At 41.6% G+C, this 25,521-nt stretch overlaps 1 protein-coding gene across 6 annotated transcripts in view; it reads right to left on the reverse strand.

Annotated features, from left to right (window-relative positions):
* Positions 1-25,521, reverse strand: part of tcf3b (transcription factor 3b) — a 43,406-nt gene that overhangs the window by 15,825 nt on the left and 2,060 nt on the right. For all 6 annotated transcript variants that reach the window (XM_084722941.1, XM_084722940.1, XM_084722944.1 and 3 more), the window contains exons 2-8: positions 23,770-23,866; positions 21,659-21,728; positions 12,992-13,065; positions 12,239-12,311; positions 10,357-10,397; positions 9,965-10,097; positions 9,077-9,123 (exon numbers count right to left, since the gene is read on the reverse strand). In XM_084722941.1, coding sequence (XP_084579067.1) covers positions 9,077-9,123; positions 9,965-10,097; positions 10,357-10,397; positions 12,239-12,311; positions 12,992-13,065; positions 21,659-21,728; positions 23,770-23,844 — 513 coding nt within the window. In that variant the 5' untranslated portion in view covers positions 23,845-23,866. The remainder of the gene's footprint in view (positions 1-9,076; positions 9,124-9,964; positions 10,098-10,356; positions 10,398-12,238; positions 12,312-12,991; positions 13,066-21,658; positions 21,729-23,769; positions 23,867-25,521) is intronic.

Genomic DNA, 25,521 nt, shown 5'->3' on the forward strand with positions numbered 1-25,521 from the left:
TGTCCAGAAGCACACCAAGCCAGAGGAGGATGCCCGTCTCTCCGTGGAACGCAACTTCTACGTGGACAACTGTTTGCAGAGTCTCCCCTCGGAGATGCAGGCGAAGAAGTTGGTGGACCGCCTGCAGTCTCTTCTCAGGGAGGGTGGATTCGAACTGCGGCAGTGGGCCAGTAATGTTCCAGCGGTTATTGGTCACTTACCTGCAGAGTTGCAATCGGAGAGCAGTGTACTGTGGTTTTCCCAAGAGTCAGCCGATCCTCAAGAGCGCACTCTAGGACTCATGTGGCAGTGTAAGTCTGATACACTTCGGTACAAGCACCACCAGAGTGAACATCCAGAGCCAACTATGCGCAACATCTACCGCCTTCTTGCCAAACAGTATGATCCTCTTGGGTTCCTTATTCCATACACGACCAGAGCTAAAGTCATCGTACAACATCTCTGGAACAAGAAACGAGGTTGGGACGACCCCCACCTACCAGAGGATCTGCTCCAAGCTTGGCATTTGTGGGAAAGTGAACTGTCCCAGCTGTCACAGATCGTCCTGCCAAGATGCTACACCAACCCCAGTCTGGACTGCAGTAACAGCATTCGGAGCATTCATGTGTTCTGTGATGCTTCTGAGCGCGCATATGGGTCTGTAGCTTATCTGCGCACTGACAGAGGTGAAGGACAAGTCCACATAGCCTTCTTGGCAGCAAGGTCAAGAGTGGCGCCCAAGAAGCAGCTCTCGATCCCTAGGTTGGAACTGTGTGGAGCCCTAACAGGGGCACAGTTGGCTTCAGTCTTAAAGAAGGAGCTCACTCTGGACATCCAGGAGGTGACGTATTGGACAGACTCCACTACTGTCCTCAACTGGCTCCATTCGGACTCATGCCGGTTTAAAGTCTTTGTCGGCACCAGAATTGCCGAGATACAAGAGCTCTCCGACACACATTCCTGGCGCTACATCGACTCAGATACCAATCCCGCCGATGACATCACGAGAGGGAAGACATTGACTCAGATTGCTGGAGAGAATCGCTGGAGCCAAGGACCATCATTCCTTCAACTGCCGGCCAACCACTGGCCGAAGGCACCAGTGGCAGAACCCACAGAGGAAATAGCTGAGCTGAGGAAGACAGCGTTCTGCGGGCTATTGGTGGGGCAGACCAATCCAGCAGTACCTGACATTCAACTGTTCAACACCTACCAGGAGCTGCTGGAAGCCACCACACAGTCGCTGCATGGGGCGGCCGCTCTCACTGACCATCCTGCTGCTGATGACTTCCGAAAGGCAGAGCTGGCACTGCTAAGACATGCTCAGGCAGAGAGCTTTCCAGGGGAGTTCGCCCTATTGAAAGCAGGGAAGGCCATCCCATCCAGTAGCCGGCTACTTACCCTGGCTCCTGAGTACGACGCATGTTCCGATCTGATCAGAGTGGGAGGTAGACTCCGTAGGTGTGATAGCTTGAACTCTGAAGTTCTGCATCCAATACTTCTCGACCCCTCTCACCCAGTCACAAAGCTTCTAATACAGCACTGCGATGCTCAGCTGCATCATCCTGGAGCTGAACGTGTCTTTGCAGAGCTCCGCAGGAAGTACTGGATACTGAGAGGTAGAGAAGCAGTGAGGAGACATCAACACCGCTGTCCTGAGTGTAAGAAGTGGAGAGGCCAACCTGAAGTCCCAAGAATGGCAGATTTGCCCCCTTCAAGTTTGAGGATCTTCCGGCCTGCCTTCTACTCAACTGGCATGGACTGCTTCGGCCCTATGCTCGTTAAAATAGGGCGGCGCAATGAAAAGAGGTGGGGCATTGTTTTCAAGTGCCTCACAACTCGGGCGGTCCACCTAGACCTGATGGTGAACATGGATGCCGATTCCTTCTTGATGACGCTCCGACGGTTTATAGCTCGTCGAGGGAAGCCTTTCGAGCTACTTTCAGATCAAGGCACCAACTTTAAGGGTGGAAGCAAGGAACTGCATGAAGCATTCAAAGCCATGGAGCCAGTCCTCCGAGAACAGCTGGCAACAGAGCAAATCCAGTTCCGTTTCAATCCCCCCAATGCTCCTCATTTTGGTGGCTCTTGGGAAAGGGAGGTGCGATCTGTGAAGGCAGCCCTGCGCACTACATTGGGAGCTCAAACTGTGTCAGAAGAGGTATTAAGGACTGTATTGATCGAGGTAGAGAGTATCCTTAACTCCAGACCTTTGGGTTACGTCTCCACTGACATTGCAGATCCGGATCCTGTTACACCCAACTCCTTGTTGATGGGGCGGCCAGACTGTTCTCTGCCTCAGGTGGTCTACCCAGAATCGGAACTGCTTAGTCATAAGAGATGGAGACACACACAGGTCCTAGCTGACCATTTCTGGAGGCACTTCATACGGCACTTCCTGCCCACCCTACAAGCTCGGCAGAAATGGCATGTCGAAAGGGACGACATTACAGTTGGAACTGTGGTCCTCATCGTCGATCAACAATCTCCAAGAGCCCTCTGGCAAGTAGGAACAGTGAAAACCGTCATACCTGGGGCTGATGGGCGGGTTAGGACTGCAGTCATCCAGGTTAAGGACCGGACCTATACTCGCCCAGTGGTACGGCTCATCAGGTTACCTGCTCTACCTCAGGATGCTACCAAGATGTAGTTAAGCGTTCTAGTAGTGTCAAATTTGTACACCAAATTTGGGGGCGGCTGTACAAAAGGTTATCCCTGTGCATGCCCCTTTTCCTTGTTATTGTTGCCGCAACTGTAAATTACCACAGCTGTGAAGTCATTGAACGCACCATACACAGACCACTCGGTGCAGAGTGACAATCATCTGAGTTATCTGCCTGCGTGCGTCCATTGAACTGTGAGTGGTGATGTTTTACTTTACGTTGCACTCTGTTAGAGTTATTAAGAGTGTATTAAGGTCGTTAAAGAGTCGTTTTTCTCTGTTGTGAATGTTTAAATTGCATAAATAGCTGATAGCTAATTAAGCGGAGCTAACTGCAAACTAGCATCTATCAGTGAAGTTTATGTAGCTGCATTTCAGTTGTTATCTGGCTAGAATATGTAGCTCAAGTGTATTTTGCATTTAAGTTGTATTTTATTTCTAATCAATCTGTATTGTTGTGGTTGTGTTTCAGAAACCACGCACTGTAAACCACTCTGCACAAGATACTGTACATCCTCAAACTCAGATAAACAGTTGAACTTTATTATGGACTCTGCCTCTCCTTAAAGCAATCTGAACATAAAAAGTGTCCTGACCCGACGCCCTGGGGCGGTTGCTGCCACATAGGATCCTCACACACAGTCTATCATACACACTAGCTTCAAGTGGCCACAAGATGGCAAGAGGGAGTCTGCAGGCTGTGGAGGCAGGCCGGCTCCTCGCCTGTGGAGGAGAACACAGCGGCCATGCCATGCTGGGCACAGCGACGGCTTGAATCCCAGTGCACAGTGAGCACTTCCTCTAGCTCCCAGGACCCCAGTGACATCGCACTGCCTGGCCTGCAGCCCCTCCCTATAACACACTCCGTATCCTCTCACACACATACCATGCATTCAGTGAGCCAACACACACAAACACACACACCCATGAACCCTCAAACCACCACTATCACATTCTGTATGGCATCAAGAGAGGATTGGATTATAGAAAACAAATTCAACATTTTATATTAGACCGATCACACGTCCTTTCTACATATTGCTGACAAAAATGGATGCCGGGCCTTCAGTGACACACATCTCTGTGCTCCAAAGCAAAACAGCCTAGAAGACGGACATTAGAAGCCCCTCAGTTTTCCTGACACCATCGTCACTACCACTCAGTCCGGCTTTTCCTCTCCTCCTCTTCCTCTGTAGTACATGGCAGATAGAGGAAGAGAGAAAGAGAATGGATGCTATGCTGCAAAGAATGCTAATCCAGAGAAGGGATTTTTTCTGTAATTTGATTTAACAGGGAGAAGTGGAAAGGGAATGGAGAGATGCACTTCTAATTACAGAGCCATCTGCCTGTTCCTGGACCACATCCAACTCCACAGGCAGCTGGGCTGAGGAGAGGGAGCGAAGAGAGGGAGAGAGATGGGGGCTGGGATCCAGTCAGCAAGAGAAAGAGAGGGAATGAGAGAGGGAGAGAGAGATTGCGGTGGGTAGGGGGTGGTAAAGGGGCAAGGGGGGAGGATTGAGGGGGGGAAAAAAATGAAGGCCCTGATGATTTATGAAATGGGTAGAGAGATAAGGGGTGTTGAGGGGGGGACAGGAGAAGGTAATCTAAATGACTTAAACAAAGCTTGATATGGCCAGGGGAGTGTGAAGGAAACAGGGGATTTAAAATGATCACGGTTAATTCAGGGGAAAACATGACGGAGATGGCTTCATTTAACAATAGGCTTTGAGTTGTTCTTTCACGGGGAACAATGTCGAGTGAATCCTGCTGCTCTAGATGGGAACAGAGAACTACACAATGACTGGTGCTGCTGGATAATTGTATTCTCAGGAAGAAAGGGGATTTCTAGGGTAAAATCCTCAACTAATAGGGGTTTAATGTAATTCAGGTTATGACCGTGTAAAGGTCTCTCTACACTAGAAAAACATGGGTTGTCGCAAAAGGGGTGGGGAGTAGATGGAAGATTAACATCAAACTAACCTCAAACCACTTTATTCAACCGCTTGAAGGGTTTGTGATGAGTCCACTGGACAACTAGAGGGCAGAAGAGAAGTTTCTCCATGTTTTTTGATTGTTGCAGGTGAGAGGCCGCGAGGGTTCACAGGGTTAGGGCAAGGATTGTGTGTAGAGGTACTGGTGGGTTACAGAAGTTTAAGACCTTGAGGGGAAATGACTCAAGATGGGACTGATGCAATTCAATAGTGATATCAGGGGCCGATCTTGACAGAGGGCTCAACAATAATGATTGGCCACTTGCCCAGGGCAAGTAAAATTCCATGTCAGGCTGGTAAATTTGACAACTCACATGCCTGACCTGGCAAATAGTAAAACAAAAAGACCAATTCAATTATTTGACTAGAACAAGAACAAGATTTCTTATATTGTCATATTTAACTGAATATCTTGAGGTCTTGAACTAACAACACAAGAAAATCACTCAGAAAATAATCAGAAATGTCCATCTCAGTTTTTCAGATGATTAAGAGATGTTGCAGACATAGATTAAACATTACAATAAACTTAAGTCAGTTGTTATTTGATAACCACTAATAAATAAGATTATTTGTACAGGGCCAAGTAAAAATTGACACTTGTGACCCACTTGGCTGACCAGGCAACAAAAAACAACAGTGAACAAAAACAATTAACGCTGAATCCTGTTGACGTATTTCAATCATTGAAAATCTACTCAGAACTATATGCTCAATAAACACTAAAAACATTTGCATTTTGTAACATAAAAAAGCTTAACCTTCGGCACTGCATCATGGGAAATGAGGGCTATCCACTCATGGCGCACCCAACATAAAGCGCTGTGTACCCAGACACCAACAAAAAGTCACAACTGTATTTTGTTACATAAAATAGCAAACTTAAATCCTCAGCAATGCATCACGGGAAATGAGGGCCATCTCTAAGCACCATTTGCAAGCACTTGTGAATGTCACAAGCCACAATCCTAGGAAAAAAGGATCTCTGGTAACGGTACTGTAGGCAGATATCCAAATTCAGATAACAGAATCATATTGGAATTGAAAAAGTGGAAGGGTGCATCTCTAGAAATGGCCTTTGCACTTCAGCTATTATTTGTCCTATTGCTTATTTACAGCAGCGTGATTTAAGTAACAAAAGTAGATAAAGGGGAAAAAAAGTAGAGTAGGAAGGGAGGGAGTGTGGGAGGGAGGAAAGACCACAGGATCATCATCGGCAGTCATTAATCTGGGCTCAGACACGGGGCTAAGAGGCCTCGCAAGCACCGCGCCTCACAACTGGGTCACTCACAGGGGGAGGCCCACCCAGGCCATCATGTGGTGAAGCGTAGGCGGAGGGGCTCGGTGATGTGGGGGAGGGGGGTTCACACACACACATACACACACACACACACACATCTCATCATTCGTGTTAAAACCACGCGGCTATCGTTCACACTGCGGGGAATGACTGAGGTTCAGACAGTGTAAGAGAGGCGGCCTCGGCCAGACAGAGTGCTCACACTTCATCTCTGTGATGTTGGCACCGCGGCAAAGGTTTCGGCGGCCACTTCAACAAGACAACATCCACAGGTGGAGGACAGCACCAATGTCCTGTCACAGATTTCATTTCTTGTTTGATCAAAAAGGGAACAAAATTGAAGCTAAGCAGCAAGTTCACCAGCTCCGATCTGTCTCCTACTGTCTTGACTATTAGTCACCCTGATATGAACCCACCCAATCAATGCAGCCAGCTACAGTAGTTACATCTGTTGCAACTTTATCTCAAACTAAGACAGAGTCAGAACGCAACACTAGTAACGCTTGACTTAATGTCCTGCCAGATTACGCATCCATGGCTCCGTGATTTGGACTAAGTCAGCCATGTAAATCCTTTGAATTTACTTCATCCATGCGTTGACAAAGTATCAGCACAGGCATTTTCATTTAACTCGTGTTATCAAAATTTGTGCAACATTCGTCAGACTGATGATATCAAACGGGCAAAAACAAGGCTAATGTACTGGTATTTGACCCAGGACACCTGAAATCCACCAGCACACCCAATCTATACAAATAACAGTAAAAAAAAAAACCTCTCTTCACCAACTTGTGCCTGTATTGCTGGTGTACTGCTTCAAGGTGCCGTGCTGAAACACAGACGCCACTAGTGAGGTGATGCATACGTTCCGTACTCAGTTTCTTTCAGGTCACTCTTGTCATCTGAGAACTACAGTCACGTGAGGACTCAGTTACAGAAAATGTTTGTGTAATGGCAGTATTTCATATCAATGATCCAGTGGCAGGTTAAGCAGCAAGACCAACCTCTAGCAACAGTAATACAAGATCAAGAACACCAGTCGGGTCCTTCTGACACAAAAAATCATGTTTGCAATCTTATGAAGTCACACATCTGTTGATTCGGGACAAGAGCTACAACCATTCAATTAAGCAATCAGGTATCAACTATAAAATTAATCTGCAAATATTATCCTACTCGTTTGATAAATTTTTTTTAAAGAACAAAATACCTGATCTCAGCTTCTCAGATGTGATTATGTTCTGGTTTCTTTAGTCCTCTATGACAGTAAAGTGATTATGTTTGGGCTGTGGACGAAACAAGACACTTGAGGACGTCACCTTAAGCTTTGGGAAACACTATTTGACATTTTTCACAATTTTCTGATATTTTATAGACCAAACAAATGATCAACATATTAATCGATAATGAAAAATGATCATTTATTGCAACCCTATTCAGGACCATGAAGAACCATCATTTAACTGCAGGGGAAAATATCAAGAGGGGTTAGTGTTGTGTTAAAAATGCTATGCGGTATTTAAATTGAACAAATGGCCTCTGAATCATCTCTGATCTACAGTAGCTGTAACTCTATGGAATGACTGGCTGGCAATCAACACACGTGGCTCAAAATTGGCCAGTGGAAATAATCTATAATTGGGCATGATGTGAGCAACTGCAGCCTGATTCAGTTCTTTGTCTTTAAATTAACAGTGGGATTCATTCAGAATATATTCAAGCATGTAACAGTGACTTGTGTTTCCAGCTATGTGTGGTTGCCATCATCCACACACACACACATCAGCTGCATCAGCTGCTGGGAATTCTGGGCCCACTGACAAAATGTGACACTTGGTACAGTAAATCAAAGCGCTCTATGAGACTTCACTCTGCTTGGACGGTAGCTCTAAGCACTCTGTTCACCGTCAAAACAGCTTCATAAATTGAAATCGACTTACCCCCCAAACACTTTTTAGAAACAAAAGCTATAAATATTTAGGAACTAAAACTCCAAGACTGATATTCCAAGAAGTGAAACTTTGAACAGACAGATTAGATATTTGCTATTTAGCCAAACAACTTCCTGAATGGTTTCTACATTGTCCTTTGTGAATGGAAAAAAAGAGAGAAGAAATATTCAATAAAGACTGTGCTTATGCAGCATTCATGTGGTGTCAGAATAGTGGGAAATATGAGTTCCCAATGAGGAAAATTCATGTGAATGCCCCCTAAAGTTGGAACATCAACTTGAAAAGTCTGGGAAAATTTTGTTACACAACTTGCGGAGTTATCCGTTGGTTTCAAATGTACTATAGGGATTAATCAAAGGTCATCAACCAAACTCATCTGCCATGTTTCTCAATTTTTTTGCTCGCATATAAAATCTAATATGGTATTAGGTTGTAACCATTAGTTGCTGTCCTAGCAGACTGACCTAGATCAGTTAAAAAAGTTATTAATTGGCACTGACCATGATAATAAGTCAGGTAAAGCAATATTTTACTGTTTTAAAATGTACTGATGTAGCATCCATGTTGTTTCCACATAACGCTTTAAAAAGCTCATGACCACACCGAAGTCAGAAGAATCACATCCCAGCTCAGGAAATGGGACCATCCGGGAAGCACATGAAGGCAACATAAATAAATCCAGGTATTTTATTGCCAACTTTGAACTAGAACCAGCCACAAGTACTCTACTTGGAGCACTCATGCACTTGGCTGCCTGCAACATATGTACCTTCTATACCCAAATCCAGGACCTCTGTGTTCTTACAAGATGTAGAACCGAAATCGGGCCACTGGGGACGGTAAGTTACTAGACTTGACAAAGTAGCTCGAAATCCTATAAATTTACTCGTCTACATGACAACCAGACCCTGAATGCCACTTGAAACCACTTGAGTGTAGTGTAGAGACAACCACAGTGATGATGTTTATTGGGGCCTGAGTTGCCTGACTGTCAGCTCACTGAGAGTCTGACAGAGCAGAGGGTCTTTACCCCTGTCTGTCACAGAGCTGCTCAAGCAGACTGGGGAACGCTGTGTGTAAGTGTATCTGCGCATGTGTGTGTGTGTGTGTCTATGTGTAGAAAGTGTGTGTAGTGAGAGAGAGAGAAAGGACTGGCTTTGAGCTGTGAAGGCGAGCAGAAATAAGCTCTCACCGAGGACGGCAGGCCAGGGGGTTTCCGAATCTTCTTTGGCTGGGTGTCTACGTACAGGCAGACGGAGACACAGAAGAAAGGTGAGAGACAAAAACACAAATAAGGACTTAGCAAAGACACATCAGCCAGTGTTACGTCAGATCAGGTGCAGTTACTTCACATACTCTAATTCCAACTGCAAAACAAACAACACTGAAGAAAGTGCAGTGTGTGTATGTACGTCTGTCTGTGTGAATGGATGTTGCTCTGCATTCATCTGTACAGATGGAATAGATTTGTCAAAGGTAGACAAAAAAACTAACAGACAAAAAAACAAAGGAGAAAGAACTGTACAAAAATGTTTACACAACAATAATTTTTTGTCTAGTTAGCTCAACTTCATATCCATGCTGCTACAAATTCATACATTGCAAAGCTGAGCATTAAGAGTAGAGGTAAAACAAGTAGCTGATTATTCTGTTAGTTTACCACAACACAGACAACTATTGATGACTGATCATCAGTTAAATCATTAAGAAGATTCCTTCCAGCCTCTCAAATGTCTATATTTTCTGTTTTTCTTAGCCATCAAAATTATTATGTTTGGACTGTAGATCATTAGTCAGAACAAAACAAGCTATTTTTTTTAACACTTGCACATTGGCCTCTGGGAAATCGTCATTATTTTTTGAATAGACCAAACAATTATTCAAGAAAATATTCTGCAGATTAACTGAAAAGGAAATTAAGCATTACTCGCAGCCCTACGGAAATCATGATGAAAAAAAACAGAAGAGGAAATGGTGGCAAAGAAAGACAAAGAAAGAAATAAAGACAGAAATGAAGACAAAAGTACACCAAGATATAAAAAAGACAAAGAAGAAACCATGTCTTGTCCAGTTATCTTACCTATGCTTCCATCAGGTGGCCTTCTCCTGGAGTTGTTCGGGTATGACGGGTAAAACTGAGAGCCAGATTTCAAGCCAGAGGGGGACATGGCATCTGGGCTGGGCATCGCTATGTCGCTAGGTAGAAAACCGGGCTAGGAGAAGAAAAGATAGTGAAACAAAGTTTTACTAATAATACTTACAAGGGCGTGAGAGCCCCGTATAAACCACTTCTCTTCTAGGAAGTGAATACAGTTAATTCAAAGTACTTAACATGAAAAGAGAAGTGAGAAAACAGGGCTTCCTTTACACTGAAACATTACATGAATTTAACTCACACACACACACACACGCACACACATATATATATAACATTGTGGGCAGATGCAAGGAATGAGCTCAAAAGAAACATACCTGGCTTCCAAAGGGAGGGTACGGAGGCCTCTCATTTTTACCTGTAAGATAGAAGTGAAAAATTGTTTCAACATTAATACGAGTGAAACCATGAGATGTACACACACACACACACGCACTAAGAGGCAATGGTGTGTGCGAAAACAAATGAAAAGTAGGTTTTCTAAAGTACAAAAAGTCCAGAGATGCCCTCCCCTTTTTCAGTACGCTCAGCTGCATAAAGCCGCCTGCCAGACAAAACCCTAGGGAAGGTTTCTGCTTCAGTGCCCTAACATCCCCAACACTCAACGAATGAACACAGGCGCACAGACACATGCACGTACAGTACATGCATGTAGACACATACACATTTTACCACCCAGAAAACAATTCCTTATACGATAAATATACAATATATAATCCCAGGCCATTTTACTAGGACTGACTGAAAAATATGCAAAAAAAAGCTATTATTTTGGCAGATATTGTTGATTGATAGTACACAACCTCATTATACAACACTACTCTAAACTGCTCACTGTTGACCTGCACTGTTGTTATGCCCTGCCTTGCATTGTTGTCGTTTGGACTACACACTTATGCATGTACTGCGAATCATGAATGTTGTACCAATACTGAGAGACCAGCACATAAGATTATCATTATGCTGCATACCTGAGTATAAGCATAGTGACAATAAAGCTGAATTGAATTAAATATTTTGATTGCAATGAGTCACAATTATAGTGGGAATGGTACTTTTTGCATTTAATTTTCACAGAAAAATATAAATATGACGATGATGTGATGTATGCTATGTTCTGTACCAAACAAGCATGTTCCCTTAAGTCTGGAGAGTCTCATATGTAGTCCGGGAGATCTTTGTTGTGACACTTTTTCCTTTTTCCTTTATCAAAAAAAACTGCAGCTCTTACAATCCGGCTGTTGCACTTGAAAACTATCTAATGCACAATGTGCAAATTCCGTTGCTAGGAGTCTCTCTCACATGAAGACAACAACAACAAAAGACACAGTTTGATGGCGTTAAGAAGTGGTGTGGGTTCATGGGAGTTGTTACCACTTTTAAACAACCACTCATAGCTGATGAAAGTCTGACGACACAGGGAGAAGTGGCAAAGTGACATTAAAAGTTATATTCATGTTACTTTAAGTCATGTTTGCTGACTTGCTTCCTCACTCTCCAACACATCCTGTGTTTCCTTGGAGGTTAGAGCAACTAGCTAGCAAGGAATTATAGATTTCTCTGCATTTGATGATTGTTGGAAAAATGTGGGATAGTGTGAACATACAACTCAAAAAAATATATAACGTATCAGCTTTTAGACATTTTAACGCAATGTTACATACTATAGCTTTATGTGTGGAGAATATGATTTGTAGGTCAGGAACTCACTGTAGCACCACAATGTATAGTTTATAATGTTATGTTGTCACACATCTTACCCTCACCAAAAAAATGCGGCTCCTATGATTTAGATATTGCACTTTGCCATACTGTGATTTTGACAATATTTCAACTAACTGTTCAGCACTAATTTTTAACTGCACAAAAATGACTTTTCAAAAAATCTTTTAAAGGTGGAATCAGTAAGATTTGTTCAAGCGGTTTGTATATGCACAGGAAAAACAATTTATTGTGAAGTCTCATTCCCAGGATGTCAAATACAAACGTTGGGTTTGTAAAGCATCCTGAGCCCAGCAAAATTATAAGAAAATAAGAAATTACAGGCAGAGGGTGTCTGCACATACAGCCACCGCCACACAGATCTTGTGGGCTGTAAGTGATGATTGAAAGTTGTTAACTTTATATGAGCCAATACTTGTTCTTTTTTAGGATGATGGTGCATATTATTCCTTTAAAGAAGGCCCAAAGAGAACATACCTGCAACCCCTGAACTGATGAACGGAGAGGACAAGCCTTCATGCTCGCTGTAGTGGGATCCTTCGGCATAGCCCTGTGGGAACAATGGGACACACAAAATAACATGGGTAACCTTAAAAAAAAGAAAATAAAAACATGATTGTTTTAATGTAACATAAACAAACTCCAAAACACCCACAGACCTAAAACGCTAACCACTCTTTAAGGCCGTCTCCATCCTGTTAGCACACCTATATGGCTTAGCAGTTACCCTCCCTCTGCTTTTCTGTCTAACTAACAGGATCCATGCCAAACAAATCTGCATCAGCTCGGGGGATTCAAACCGACTTTCTTAATTATCAACTTGTGGTAATCAAAGCCTGCTGCATCTATTTCACCCCCTGTTCCTTGTATTTACACAGAGTTGTGCCAAGACAGTTACAGCGGATGTGAAGCTGCAATTACCGGTGGGCTTCCACAGAGGTTCTGGGCTACCAGAGAGCTTGCCAATGCAGGATCCCGAGCCAAGGTTATTAGGTAGAAAGTAAAACTACCACTTCAAATCAAACATGGCACACGGCATGAAAAAGTACTAAGCTGTTGTGGTGGTAGGGGGGAGATGGGTGTGTGTGTGTGTTCATCTATGGCAGAGTGATTAACTGAACATGTGTGAGTGTGTGACAATATCATGGCATCTGGTGTTAATGCTTTGATCTCCAAACTTAAAATTGTGTGCGACTTAAGAGTGCGAGAGTGTGTGTATTCAGATCTTACCCGTCCTTGGCTGAAAGAAGGGCTGTTCTGTTCTGCTGAGCCCCAAGACCCAGAGCCGCTGCGCTCATCTATTGCTGGAAAAAGACACATTGTTAATATTTACAGAAAATCATCAAGTTATGACAAAATATAATTATTTATCTGCATGTCACAGCAGCAGAGCTGTGCAATGAATTTTTAAAAATCGCATTGTGCTTATTTTGACAGATATTGCAATTTCACAATTGGTAGGAATACTCATTATGGCGTCACAATTGTCATTTACACTTTCACTGGAAAAACACTATAGGCCAGGGCAGTAAACAGTCCCTCCCCAGGAAGTTGCGACTGCAACAATTACAGCAAATTCAAGCAATCCCTGTGAATTCTGCACAGTCTTGCAATTTTGTCCAAACAGTGCAATTTTTCTGCAGTCAAATCACTGTAGCTTCCAATCCCAATTCCAATTCCAATTTTTTGTATTTATTTTTTATTTCGTCAGGGTATCAAAACAATAGGTTTGTCATTGTTATTGGCATTTATCAGTGCTCTGTGTGCTTATGCATTGTATAATTATGTGCTTGCTGTTTTTACTGAGTTTGAGGTAATAAAGAATATTAACAGTATATTAATGCCTAAAAACATTGAAACATACATGTATTTTTTTTTTCTTTTTACAAAAGATGCTGTGAAATCTGAAATTTTAACCACAAGAATCCCAAAAACAGCTCTGAACTGACAGTGCTTCATGATAATGCTGTTTTGTCACGCAGCTTCTAGGATTTAGATATTACAATTGGCCAGATTATGATTTTGATAATATTCCGATTAATTGTGCAGCCCTAAAACTGCAGATAAGCAGAAAAGCCCTGATGTTGGAGTCATATCAAGAGACCCTGTCACCACGTCCTACTCTAAACATTCAATGTCCTGAAGTGGCCACAATGGACTTGCACAAACCAGAAGAGAGCGTCACTACTGATCAAAGACACTGCTGTTGCATTCAAGATGTAATGTTACACCATTTCTGAAAAAAAAACATATGAAAAGCTGCTCAGTGTACCCATTAGTGTTTATTATGGTCACTGAATAGCGGAAAAGTAACAGTTCACGTCCCTAATGTAATCCAAAAGAATGAAATGTCATCTCAGCCACATTTAAAATTCCACTCAGCCAATCTGACGCACACAAACACATAAAATGACACTAAACAAAAAGCTGCATAAAGCCAAAACATGAACCACAGTATTTTAGGTAAAGAAGGAAGCGATGTGTGGCACAAAGGAAAAACACAGCCAAAAGACTGGTGGAGCAGAAAACTCCAAAATACCCCCATCATCCCCTTCTCCCTGTCTTATGCACTAATGCTATCCAGGCTCTCTGGAGACACAAGCCTTAATTGCATGCTGATTTGCATAATTGTGCATATTAATGTGGTTTCCTTATGAATATTCATATTTCGTCTTTGATTTTTGCCTAATTAAAAAAATGTGTGTGAGAAAGCAAAAGAGAGAGTGAGGAGCGGGTGGAAGGAGAAAGCAAGGGGACGACAGAGAGAGAGAGAGAGAGAGAGAGAGAGAGAGAGAGAGAGAGAGAGGGAGAGGAGAGGGAGGAAGAGGAGGGAAGGCAGAGTGAGAGGGGTCTGGGCGAGATCAGCAGCCTGGCTGACGAGTGAGAATGAGTGATGAGACTAACAGAGCGGTGCAAGCACCTACACACGCTGCGACAGCCGTGATCTATGGAGCTGATGCCAGTGGCATGGAGAATCAGGCAAGCAGGGAGGAGAGGGGACCTCAAAAGATCAGCCTCGCTCACTGTCAGATCGGCCCTGCTGGAAGGCCACAGCGCCAATGAGCACCGCACCACCATCAACCATGTCCAATGGCACAGGACACTGGTGACGAGCTTGTTGCTGAATAAAGATGACAAGACTTTGTATGGAGACCCCAAATCTTGGTGCCACGTAAAGTAATATCAAATTAGCGAGATTAAAATCGACTTCACAGGAGAGACGTCAACAATGAGCTCCTCTACTTCCATGTTTACGTGGACAATACTTCCTGATAATATTCTGACTTAACTGTCCACATGGATGCTAGGGATGAAACGATAAATCACAATAAAATTCCTGTCAATTAGCATTATCATTTCAAAGCTTGACTATTGTAAAAATCATGTTTGATTATCACACTTTGACAAACTCACAGTTAATACTGTCCAGCAATCAAAGAAAGTAAGCAGCAGTCTACCAGACGCAGGCACAGAATGCATCGTGGGTTAGATTAGCCTCAATGAAAACACTGACTTAGCAAAGGACATGATGCTATTCCAAATTGCTGAGAAGTTTTGTAATGTAAAAATTGGTCAAATTATTTCAATGTGCATCTCGGTACTTGTTAAACATTTTCAGCACATTTAAAAATACTGTGATTATACTGATAGCATGACAGTTTTGGTCACGATAATCGTGACATGAAATTCTCATACTGTTTCATTTCTAATGGGCACTAAATAAAGTGATCCGGTAAAACGTGTATAATAATACCCGAAAGCGTTAATCAGAATATAACTTGTTTGACATGCACAAACTGGTTCTGCCCGCTGTGAAGCATCTAATCTGCCAGAAATAACAGAAGAAGTGGTTCTGGTTTGCCAACCACCAGTAAACTGAAAGCTGAAATCAGAGAATTTTGAGTTTTTATTCTTAAAAAAAGACTCAAAGCAATTAATCCATCATCAAAATAGGACAACTAATTGATCAATCATTTCTCTGTTTTTTTCAATCCACTCCTGACCAGTTCTGTTTTACTGCCACCACTTTTCTGTCCCTCCTGGAAACATTTGTGACACATCACCTACCCCCACACAGGGCAGACATGCACGGAAAGAATATTTTATTCCAACCAGAGAGAAACAGTTGGAATGAGTGTTGTTTACATGGTTATTATTTTACTTTTGAACAGATTATCAAAGGTTTACACCACCCCTCTCAATCCGATCAGTTCAAACATGGCCAGTCTCTTCCAATTGTTCTGAATATTTATTCTAAACAGGCTGTTATTGTTATTATTTGTGGAATATTGGGGCCCATGAAAACACAGCTAATGAATAAATGTGCTTCAACTCAAACACCTTCCTTTTCCCCCACTTCAAGGCACTCTAGCTCGGGCCAAACTGTTGGTAGACCACAAAGTACTTTCACATGTACAACATGCTTAAATACTGTAACAGGTAACCCACAAAATTACACATCATCATCACTGTCAACAACAGGCTGCACTCAGAGTCGGCCAACCAAGCCAACAAGTAGAGTTAAGAGAGTAACTTCATAATCTTCACAGCTTTTTTCAATACACCACTCATCCGCCTATGAAGCCTCCATTTGGCCAGCGGGGGTGCAGAGGATGGAGTGAAAGCACGGCTGTGCAGGAGAAGTCTGACAACATTGTTTCACACTTGCTGGAGTAATTAACTCGGAGGCAATTAAAACAAGGTGGAGAGCTGCTGAGGTGACACTGACGCTCAGCCAGCCTAGGAGAGCTCGACTACGCCAGGAGAGAGATCTTTCTATTGTTGTTAATCTCTTGTCATGTGTAATATTGAGAGACAACCAAAATGATTAAAATGACCCGTCAAGCTTCACATACTGTTAAAAATGATAATCAATTGGGGTCACCTGCCACACTAGCCACTACATTTGAGATGATAATATTTAGATCCTGGGTATGTTGCTCTTGTTCATGTAAGTAAGCAAGTTTTAAAGACTAATTGTAAAAACAAGGTATGTACCATTTAAACTAGGTCAGTGATGCACTCCTACATCAATTATTTTGGCCAGTAAAAATATTTTTAGTACTTTTTTTTTAAACCAACCCTTTGCCTGCGACCTAAAAAAACGCTCTGAACACTTAAAGAGTCTGCATTCTCAATGAAATTTAAAGGACAAACACAGATCTGCCTAAACTGGGCATTATTTCATCCTCATTTCATCACTTACTGCACTCTTGAGCCTTTTATTTCACTGGCTGCCTAGTAGTGCTGCTGTCCAACACATAATAAAAAAACAAAAGCTCTCATACTGCACTTTTCAGCTATTACACATCTATGCCTTTTGCAATAGTCAATGTGTTACTTACATGTGCTACATGTGCTGCATTTGTTTTCTTTTTTCCATTTAAGATGGTAAATGAAGACTCTTTGGATTTTGGACTGTCAGTTGGGCTCTGTGAAATTGTGATGAGCGTTTCTACTTTCTTTGACACTTTATAGACTCAATGATTAGATGTGGCAATAATTGGCAGATTATACAATAATGAAAATAGTCAGTCGTCGCAGCCCTGCTCCTTCTGTACTTTGACAGCTCGCGGTTTTCTGTGTTTACGTCATAATGTAACAGTCTTTTGGTTACATAATAAATGGGGTATCTTTGGTGACCAATTTTTGTTGGTTTTATCTGCCACTGTACATGACGGCATAAACAGTCAGTTGTTTATATAATGAATCATTTGTCCAGGAGCTTATCTATATTTCAGTACTGACCAGTCAGGAACTTTTGCCGGTTTAGTTTTCAATCATCCATCCCTTGGTAGAGCACTTGAGCATTGTAGCTCTCTAACTAAAACCTAAATCTAAAACCAATATCTATGCCAGAATGAAACTACATGAAGCTCAAAGTGAAGTAAGTGATGAACATTTGAACAGTCAATTGATGTGATGACTATAATGGGAAAATAACATCAAGATCGAAAATACTCTGAATTATCTACTAAGTAAAGATGTACATAAGAAATGTGCAAAGACACAGGGTTTGGCATGAAACCAACAGGTTCTCTGGATGTATATCACATCCATGCAGATTTTGGCATGGCTATTGTGAATGTACTTCCAATGAAAGTCACATGGCAAGACAAATACTGACTCACAACCAGAACCCAGAAAAATATTTATTTTCTGAGCCACAAAGCCTTCTCACGGCTGCAGGCTCTGAAAACATCTAATTTATTTGAAGAAGGAAGCCACTCTCCTTTGAGATTTCCTCTTTCTGAGGGCTAGGATTTTTCCAACTACAACCCACCAATGCACAGAAAAAGACATGACACAGTACTACAGACACGAGCATGTACACAACCGAGAGAGCAAAAGTCAAACACATAGCTCGTAAGCTAGCTACCAAGAGAGGCCACATGTGTAAATTCACAATGCTGTTTGTTGTGATCTTTAGGAAGCGAGCCTGTCACGTCCCATGTTATTTGTGCGTGTGTGTGTATGTGTGTGTGTGTGTGTGTGTGAGAGAAGGGGGTTGGAGACGTTGCCAGCAGCTGCAGAGGTGACAGAGGGGACGCCTGCCTGAAGGCTTGTGGGCTTGGCCAGCTCCCACCACAGACCGTCACACTCTGCCTCCCCTACTTCTCAAACATCCCACACTTCTTGCCAATCCTCTCCTCTTTCCTCTCCCCTCCACTCAACCCGACACACCCTACCCTACCCCACTCACTCACTCACACACACACACACACACACACACACACACACACACACTGACACACTCTCTGGCCACTGAGGAAGGGAGAAGGACGCCTAATGCAATTAGCACCCCTCTGAGCACTTTTGTGTTGATGAATAGAGGTGGTCTGGTGGGCCACTAGGCTGCTTGCTGCCGTTCCCGCGCTGCTGGGTCCCTGAATATACAAGCTGCCTAAGTGACGTCATAGATGGACATCGCTCTTTAATGGTCATCATTTCTGTAATAAATAGGTTTCCTTGCCTGTCCTATTTTGAAATAATAAGCACAAGTGTCAAAAGACGGTCCTGTTGACAAATGCAACCACTGCATCACAAGAATAAAATAATGCACCACTAATCTTAATCATCCAATTTTCCTCCCCATACATACAGTCCAAGGGTGTCACATTTTTAATATTAAATAGCTAAATCAATTTCAATGATTTTTCAGTTTCAATACTGGAAATCACAGGCATAATTATCAATTCTGACGATTTTTTTTTCTCTCCGCCCCTATTTGCAGTGTCCAACATGCATCGGAAGAAAGAAAAAACACTTCAAAGATGACACACTGTAGCTAACCGGCCACTTATAGTTATCTAGTTAATGACACATAGTTTACTAGGTCTTTTATGGTTGTGAATTTTGTGCATTTTCCTTAACCAAGAGTTGGAAATGCTTCAGTTAACCATTAAGATACAAAATGCGAGATTTTTTTTTCTCATTTTCATTTTAAGTTTCCTTTTTCAACAAATGGCTCTGCCAGTCAAAACTAAGACCATTAATACATTTTTAGTCAGTTAAATTCTTAACAGTGATTTATCATTAACATTTGCATTATATTTTCAAAGAAGATGATCTATTGATATTTCCTAGAGTTGTTCTGATACAGATACCAACATCGGAAAATGTCTCAGTGAATGCCAGAAATGCTGATACCAGTAAGTATGTGTGTCTATGCACCGATCTGACACCACATAACTCATTAACACCAAAACAGGACCCTGTTACTTCCCAGCAGCGCCATGTATCATGTGTTCCTCCAGTCATGTTCAATGGCATTTATTCGCTATATGCATCCATCATATCACATCCATACCAGATTGGTGGTATACAGAGGTTAAAAAGTAGCATGTATTTTGTACATATATGTACATATCAGAATTCTAACTGTAATCTCAGCAAATCATGACTTGATTGGCTGTCGCATAGCTGACAGTGCAAAAAAAAGGTTTCATTGATAAATCATGTTAAATTATGACCTTAAAATCAAATACAATAGGCTTGTAACATGACACAGATCTACGAGAAACTCCTTAAGATTTTGACTCCCATGTGCTATTAGAGGGTACCTGCAGACCTCCCAAAGTTAAATGGGACAGCTTGAAGTATCGCATTAAAATGGGTGTCAGTGACCGAGGGCCACACTTTAGGACGTGAGGAGGGGGGAAGGAATTAACTCCTCACTGCTTAGTAATTGCCTGCTGTAATAGAAACAAACAGAATCCTGCCTTCCACAGGCTGATCCCTCTATTCAACAAGCTCCCTCTTCCACTCTGGCCACTCACTGCATGCTGGGCCAGTTTAAGAGGCTGCGAGCTGGGGGTGAGGGACATTGTCTCGGACTCAAGCCATTTCCTGCAGATCAGTGGGGGTAAGAGCCCTGTGCCGTGTTGGGGGAGGAGTGTTTTACACTTCAGGGTGGGGGAGTCGTTTCAAGTCCATAAGCCCCTTTTTTTGCCTTTGTTCCTCAGTGGCCAAGTTCTCACTCTAGGGAACACTGGGGAGTGTGACTCGATTTCACACACCAGGTTGGCAGGGTGACAGAGGAATGAAAGTAACACGACTTACTAATAACATTCAGGAAGGGAGAAAAAGCTCACTCAAAGGCCTCAGGTGCTAAGGGGGTTAACAGCAGATACTCTGCACTTTAAAATAGTTAGACGAAGACTTTCTACAGATATGGGAAAAATGATGTGACAGATGTTAAAATAACACTCATGTAGACTTATTAATAAATCTGCAGTTTCAATTCTTCATACAAAGAATATACTGGGTCTGCTAACATTTAAGCTACAGTTTAGATTTTCTGTTTCTCAAAGAAGTGTTGCGTGCCACATATAAGACAGTAAAGATAACGGGTTGTAGTTTAAATGGACCATTTTTCTATACAGATAAGCTGCACACGCCACTAAATGGGAATTTCTTCAAAAAAGCCTTAGACTACTCAATTTATACTCACAGTAAAATAAAGAAAACAAGCATAACCAATGCCCTACATTTCTCCATTGGTAGAGAATTATTTTAATGAAATGTGTTAGCAAAGTCTTTGGATTAACTTGCACTTGTTTCTGGAAATTTGTATGCTTGTTTGCATTTTTGTAATTTTGTAAAGCTTTGAGCGCCACAAATAAAATTCACCACTATTGTATCTAGATTGTTAAAAGCATCAAAGTATTGATACCCTTTCAATGCCTCGTGTTTAAAACAATACAATATCCTTTAATGTAATGTACTTAAAATATTAACAAAATGATCTAAGTGCTCATTCAGGACCTTAGTCAGTTCAGTCACCTGTGTTGTCCTGCCTGAAACCTGGCTTGAAGAATAGCAAAACCAGACAATATTCAGTGACTTTTTCTGTACCAGCTCTGTGTGCATGTTGTTAATTAAGGAAAAAATTAACCAGTTTTGTGTGCCTCTGAACTATTTTTCTTTCTGGTGTGGTATCAAGTATCTTTTGTTTGTTTGTTTTTAACTAGTTTTCTATTGAAGTTTAAAATTCTGGTTTTGCAACAACCCTAGTACCTACTGATATGATGGCAGCAAAACCTGGGCAAATAAAACTGCACGCTAGATACCACAAGGTTTACACGTGAAAGTATTTTTTTTTGTGGTTTGGGTGACCTGACATTTAAAGTTCCCCGTAAAAAACCTTACCCTGTGAATACATGTTGACTGTAATCCATTTTTGTATTTAATGTGACTGCTCAGAGCCATAAATTTAACATTAAATGAGTTTATTGCTGCTTTGCTAAAACTTGCATGCATGCACAGTGATGTCATTTAAAACAGGTATGTTTACATCAACAAAGTGACGCAATAAAGAAAAACATTTGCAAAGACATAGAGCACATCCAAAGCAGAACTTTAGTGTAGGTTTCCATATCAAATTCAAAAGCTTACCTGACTGACCAAACTGACTGCTGGCGAGTGTCATTGTCCTCTTCCCATTGGCTACTGGAGGCGCAAACATCTACAAGACAAAAGAGGAAAGATACCGTAACTAACAAAGCAGAGGACGGCACACTTCACACATCCTATTTCCACTAATAAACAACATCACATACACATGTTGTTCAGCTGTGTTTTTTTTTCTCACAGGCATTTCAACTGTAAGTGAGATAGAAATTATTTAAAAACATGATCCTACCAGTGATTTAACAACCTCCAGCATGACAGTAAAACATGCTGATAAAGACCCCAAGAACTTATAAACATTTTGAGGTCTTTATTTGCAAAATACCATATCTAAAAATTAAATAATCTCTTTATTTTATATCTTAAGAAATACAGGTTAAGTTTTACCCAAAACAAATGTGGAGCAATTTGAAATGAAACCTTTCAGACATTTTTTCATACTGTATGAACTTTAATTTTTTAAACACTCTGATTGAGGCCATGGGTTTTGTTACTGAGCCATTGTGGGCTTTACCATAAGGCTGTGGTGTGGTCTAAATATCTGCTATGTGGCATTTTTCTGTGACGTGGTCAAACTGTACTACACAAACCAAACTAGGACACCATAACACAATCTGCCACATATGATCTCTTTTTCTCTTTGTTTTTAACAGGGTAGGTCTACACAGTCCAACAACCGATTCGGTCACCATCTTTGTTTCTGTTATATTTGGTCGCAGATATCTCAAACATTTTTTAGCTTTACGCCGTTTCCAATCTAGCGTGCATTTCTTTGAATAGCCAGCCAATAAACAAAGAGGAGGAAATTTGTTTGTACATTGTTCGACAGTTTCTCACCCAATTATCAATGTCAGATTTAGACGGAACATCTGCTGATACAAATTGGCAGCTGATCAATCTGAGATTTTCTCACACAAACCCAACTGTCTAATGAGAACCTCCCACAATCCCCCCCTTCACAACAAGGAGTGTTTTTCTTTCATGGGGTAAAGTTTCCTTTAAATAACGATGGTGTGGCAGAGAGTAGGATTGATATGCAGGTCCTTATAATTGAGCTCCATCAACAATGCTCATACACAACAACGCATCTACAAAAATAATCACTAAAAGATAGAGCTCGTCCTGTTCCCTGGTGTTATAAAATGTCAAAGTCTCTTGCAATGGTATAAAGACTTCAGTATTAATCAAGTGTACTTTGTTAAAAGAAATATCATGGGACATTTAGTCTGCTGACAAATATTCATTAGAAGTCACAGTTTGGAATTACCTGTTGTGCCCCATATATAATAATCATCCGGGGCTGGCAATTTAGCCTTACCAGCTATCCAATTTATTTCCGAGAAAAAACAAACACTGCTCCATTGGGCCTATGAGATGTTTATGTCAGCGTAAAGCTCAACAAAGGCTTCACAACAAAATGAAACATAGGTAAATAAAAGCTGAGCAGAACACCTCGATCCTCTTTGTAGATAATGTCTGGAGGATACCTCTGAAAGCAACTCTATGAAAAATGTCTTTCTAAAAGACTAAAAATATGACAAAAAGAAATGCAGAAGCTGTCTGCTCAACCCAGTTCATATATAGTAATGCCCTCCCCTTAACAGCCTGTTGACAAGACGAACAGGGGTGAAATTATTTCTGCGGTTTTCATTCCTCATTCACTATTTACATTTTACAGTGGATGCCAGTTCATTGTAGTAAGGATCCACTTCCTTGTTGCTGCATCACCTACATAATTGAATAACCTATATTTAAAACCTGAATTCATTTTCACCAGTCACCCTGAGGTATAGCAGTATTTTACTTTGATGTGATCAGCACTATCTCTGCATGCCAAGAATGAAGGTTGGAAACATCCTGAGCTGAGTTGACACAACCTTTTGTTAAAAAAAAAAAAAAAAAAAAAAAAGGACCCCAAATTTCTGTTGCAGATTTTTCCCACTGATTTTCCTCCCTTCTCTCGCACCTTTCCCCACTTCTCTTATTCAGACCTCCAGCTCTCCTCTGTCCATACCCCCAGACCTGTAACGCACTCTCTTAGCTCTTCCTCCCAATGCCACCCAGAACCACCCAGACTGCTCTCCCCACTCTCTTACCGCGCTGAAATCCAGGAGGTCGCTGAGTTCCTTGTCAGTTCCCACTGCAGCCATTCTTTGCTGCTGTTCGTTCATACCCTTCAGTCTCTAATAAACCCTATGAGAGAAATTTGCAGATACAGGATTTTAATGGCACTAGCAAACACAAAGAAAAGTTACACGTAGCTCTTAAAAACAAAGAGAATGATGGTATGAGTAATTCCAATTAGTCTACTTTTGCTATAATCACAACCCTAGAGATGGTTCATATTGGCAAGTTGTTAGTGTCCCATAAGCTATAAATGCAGAGCTATGTCAGCATTTTTCTTTAAAGAAAAAAAAAACTTTCTTATTGCCAACGCATCAAATTTGTGTTCATAGTTTTCAATATGATGTAAAATTCTTGTGCATCTGAGAAGTTAAATAAAAATCAATTGTCTATAGAGTCTCAGCTGGCCAAACCATACAGCTTAAATTACTACCTCACTGAAATACGGGCCGATGAGGGAAAACAGACAACATTAGGCTACTTAACACTAAACACTTTAGCCGGGTCTACTTAAAAATGCTAATTTAAAGCAGACAGACACTGCCTTCCCCTCCAAATAGAAGAGACACTGCCATGAAATGATGAATACTCTGCCCTTAGTCAAATTACTACCAAGTAATGACTTAAAAAATTGTCTTTCAATTTACGCAACCCTGGCAAATAACACAACCATATGTCGATCATTGCTACATAAAAGAGAATGTAATACATTTACAATTACAGACATAATTGGGACTATTGTTAGCCCAAGGAAATAGGGGTGAAAGGCAGAGCTAATGACTGTATGCAAACACGTCATTACCAAATTACCATATGTCAACTCAGAAAGAACCTTGTCAAATGACACAGTGAGCATGAATACTGGATTTACCCTGTGTTTTGCATTCCAACGCAAGCCTGAGGCCGCTCTCTGATGCTGAGCGGTGGTTCTACAAGCCTCACAGGGAAGGGAACTAGTGGTAAGGGGAGTGAGAGGAAGAATAGAGGCACTTGGACACCAACAGGTGGTGTGCTTTTACAGCCTCTTTTGTAATACAGCACTAGCATAAATTGATGCAATCAAAAACAAAAACGTGGATGTTTGTGCAAGTGTTAAATGTAAACAAGGGGAACACGAAATATAGAAATGTATACCTATTAACAAAAACAGAAATCAGAGACCACTTGAAAGCAAAACAAACAAAACTACAAAATGTAATAAATCATTTTCCATATGTATGAAAAAAATACAAGTCACTTCAGGGGAGACAAACAGTACAGTCCAAGTCTAGTGAACTCAGGCGAGCAGAACTAATGTAACCTTGAGACAAGGAAAGGAAGTGAACACACATACGCGCACACACACACAACACATCGCCCCAAGTGTAAATAGGATAGGAACATGGCTATCATTGCTTTTCCAAACTTTTGGATAAGATGGCCAATCAAGGGCAAAAATAGGTCATACACACACCACAAAAATAAACTTAACACATGCAAATAATATTTAACCACAGACATAAATGGAGTAGAGCACATGGAGGGGCTTAATGTAACAAAATGGCATCTTCAGCTACTGCTGGATCAATATTTGAAGCAAGCAGATTAGGGGTCTTTGTCACCCCACACAAGGCAGAGGAGGCAGGTCATTCTCTACAAAGAGCCTCCATAGAAACAAACCACTGAGCTAAACAGATACTTTACAGCAAAAACTTGTGTTTAATATAAAATAGGGCTGCAACTAA

Source organism: Lutjanus erythropterus, chromosome 7 (genome assembly GCF_056507025.1).
Source record: "Lutjanus erythropterus isolate fLutEry1 chromosome 7, fLutEry1.hap2, whole genome shotgun sequence".
Lineage (NCBI taxonomy): Eukaryota > Metazoa > Chordata > Actinopteri > Lutjaniformes > Lutjanidae > Lutjanus > Lutjanus erythropterus.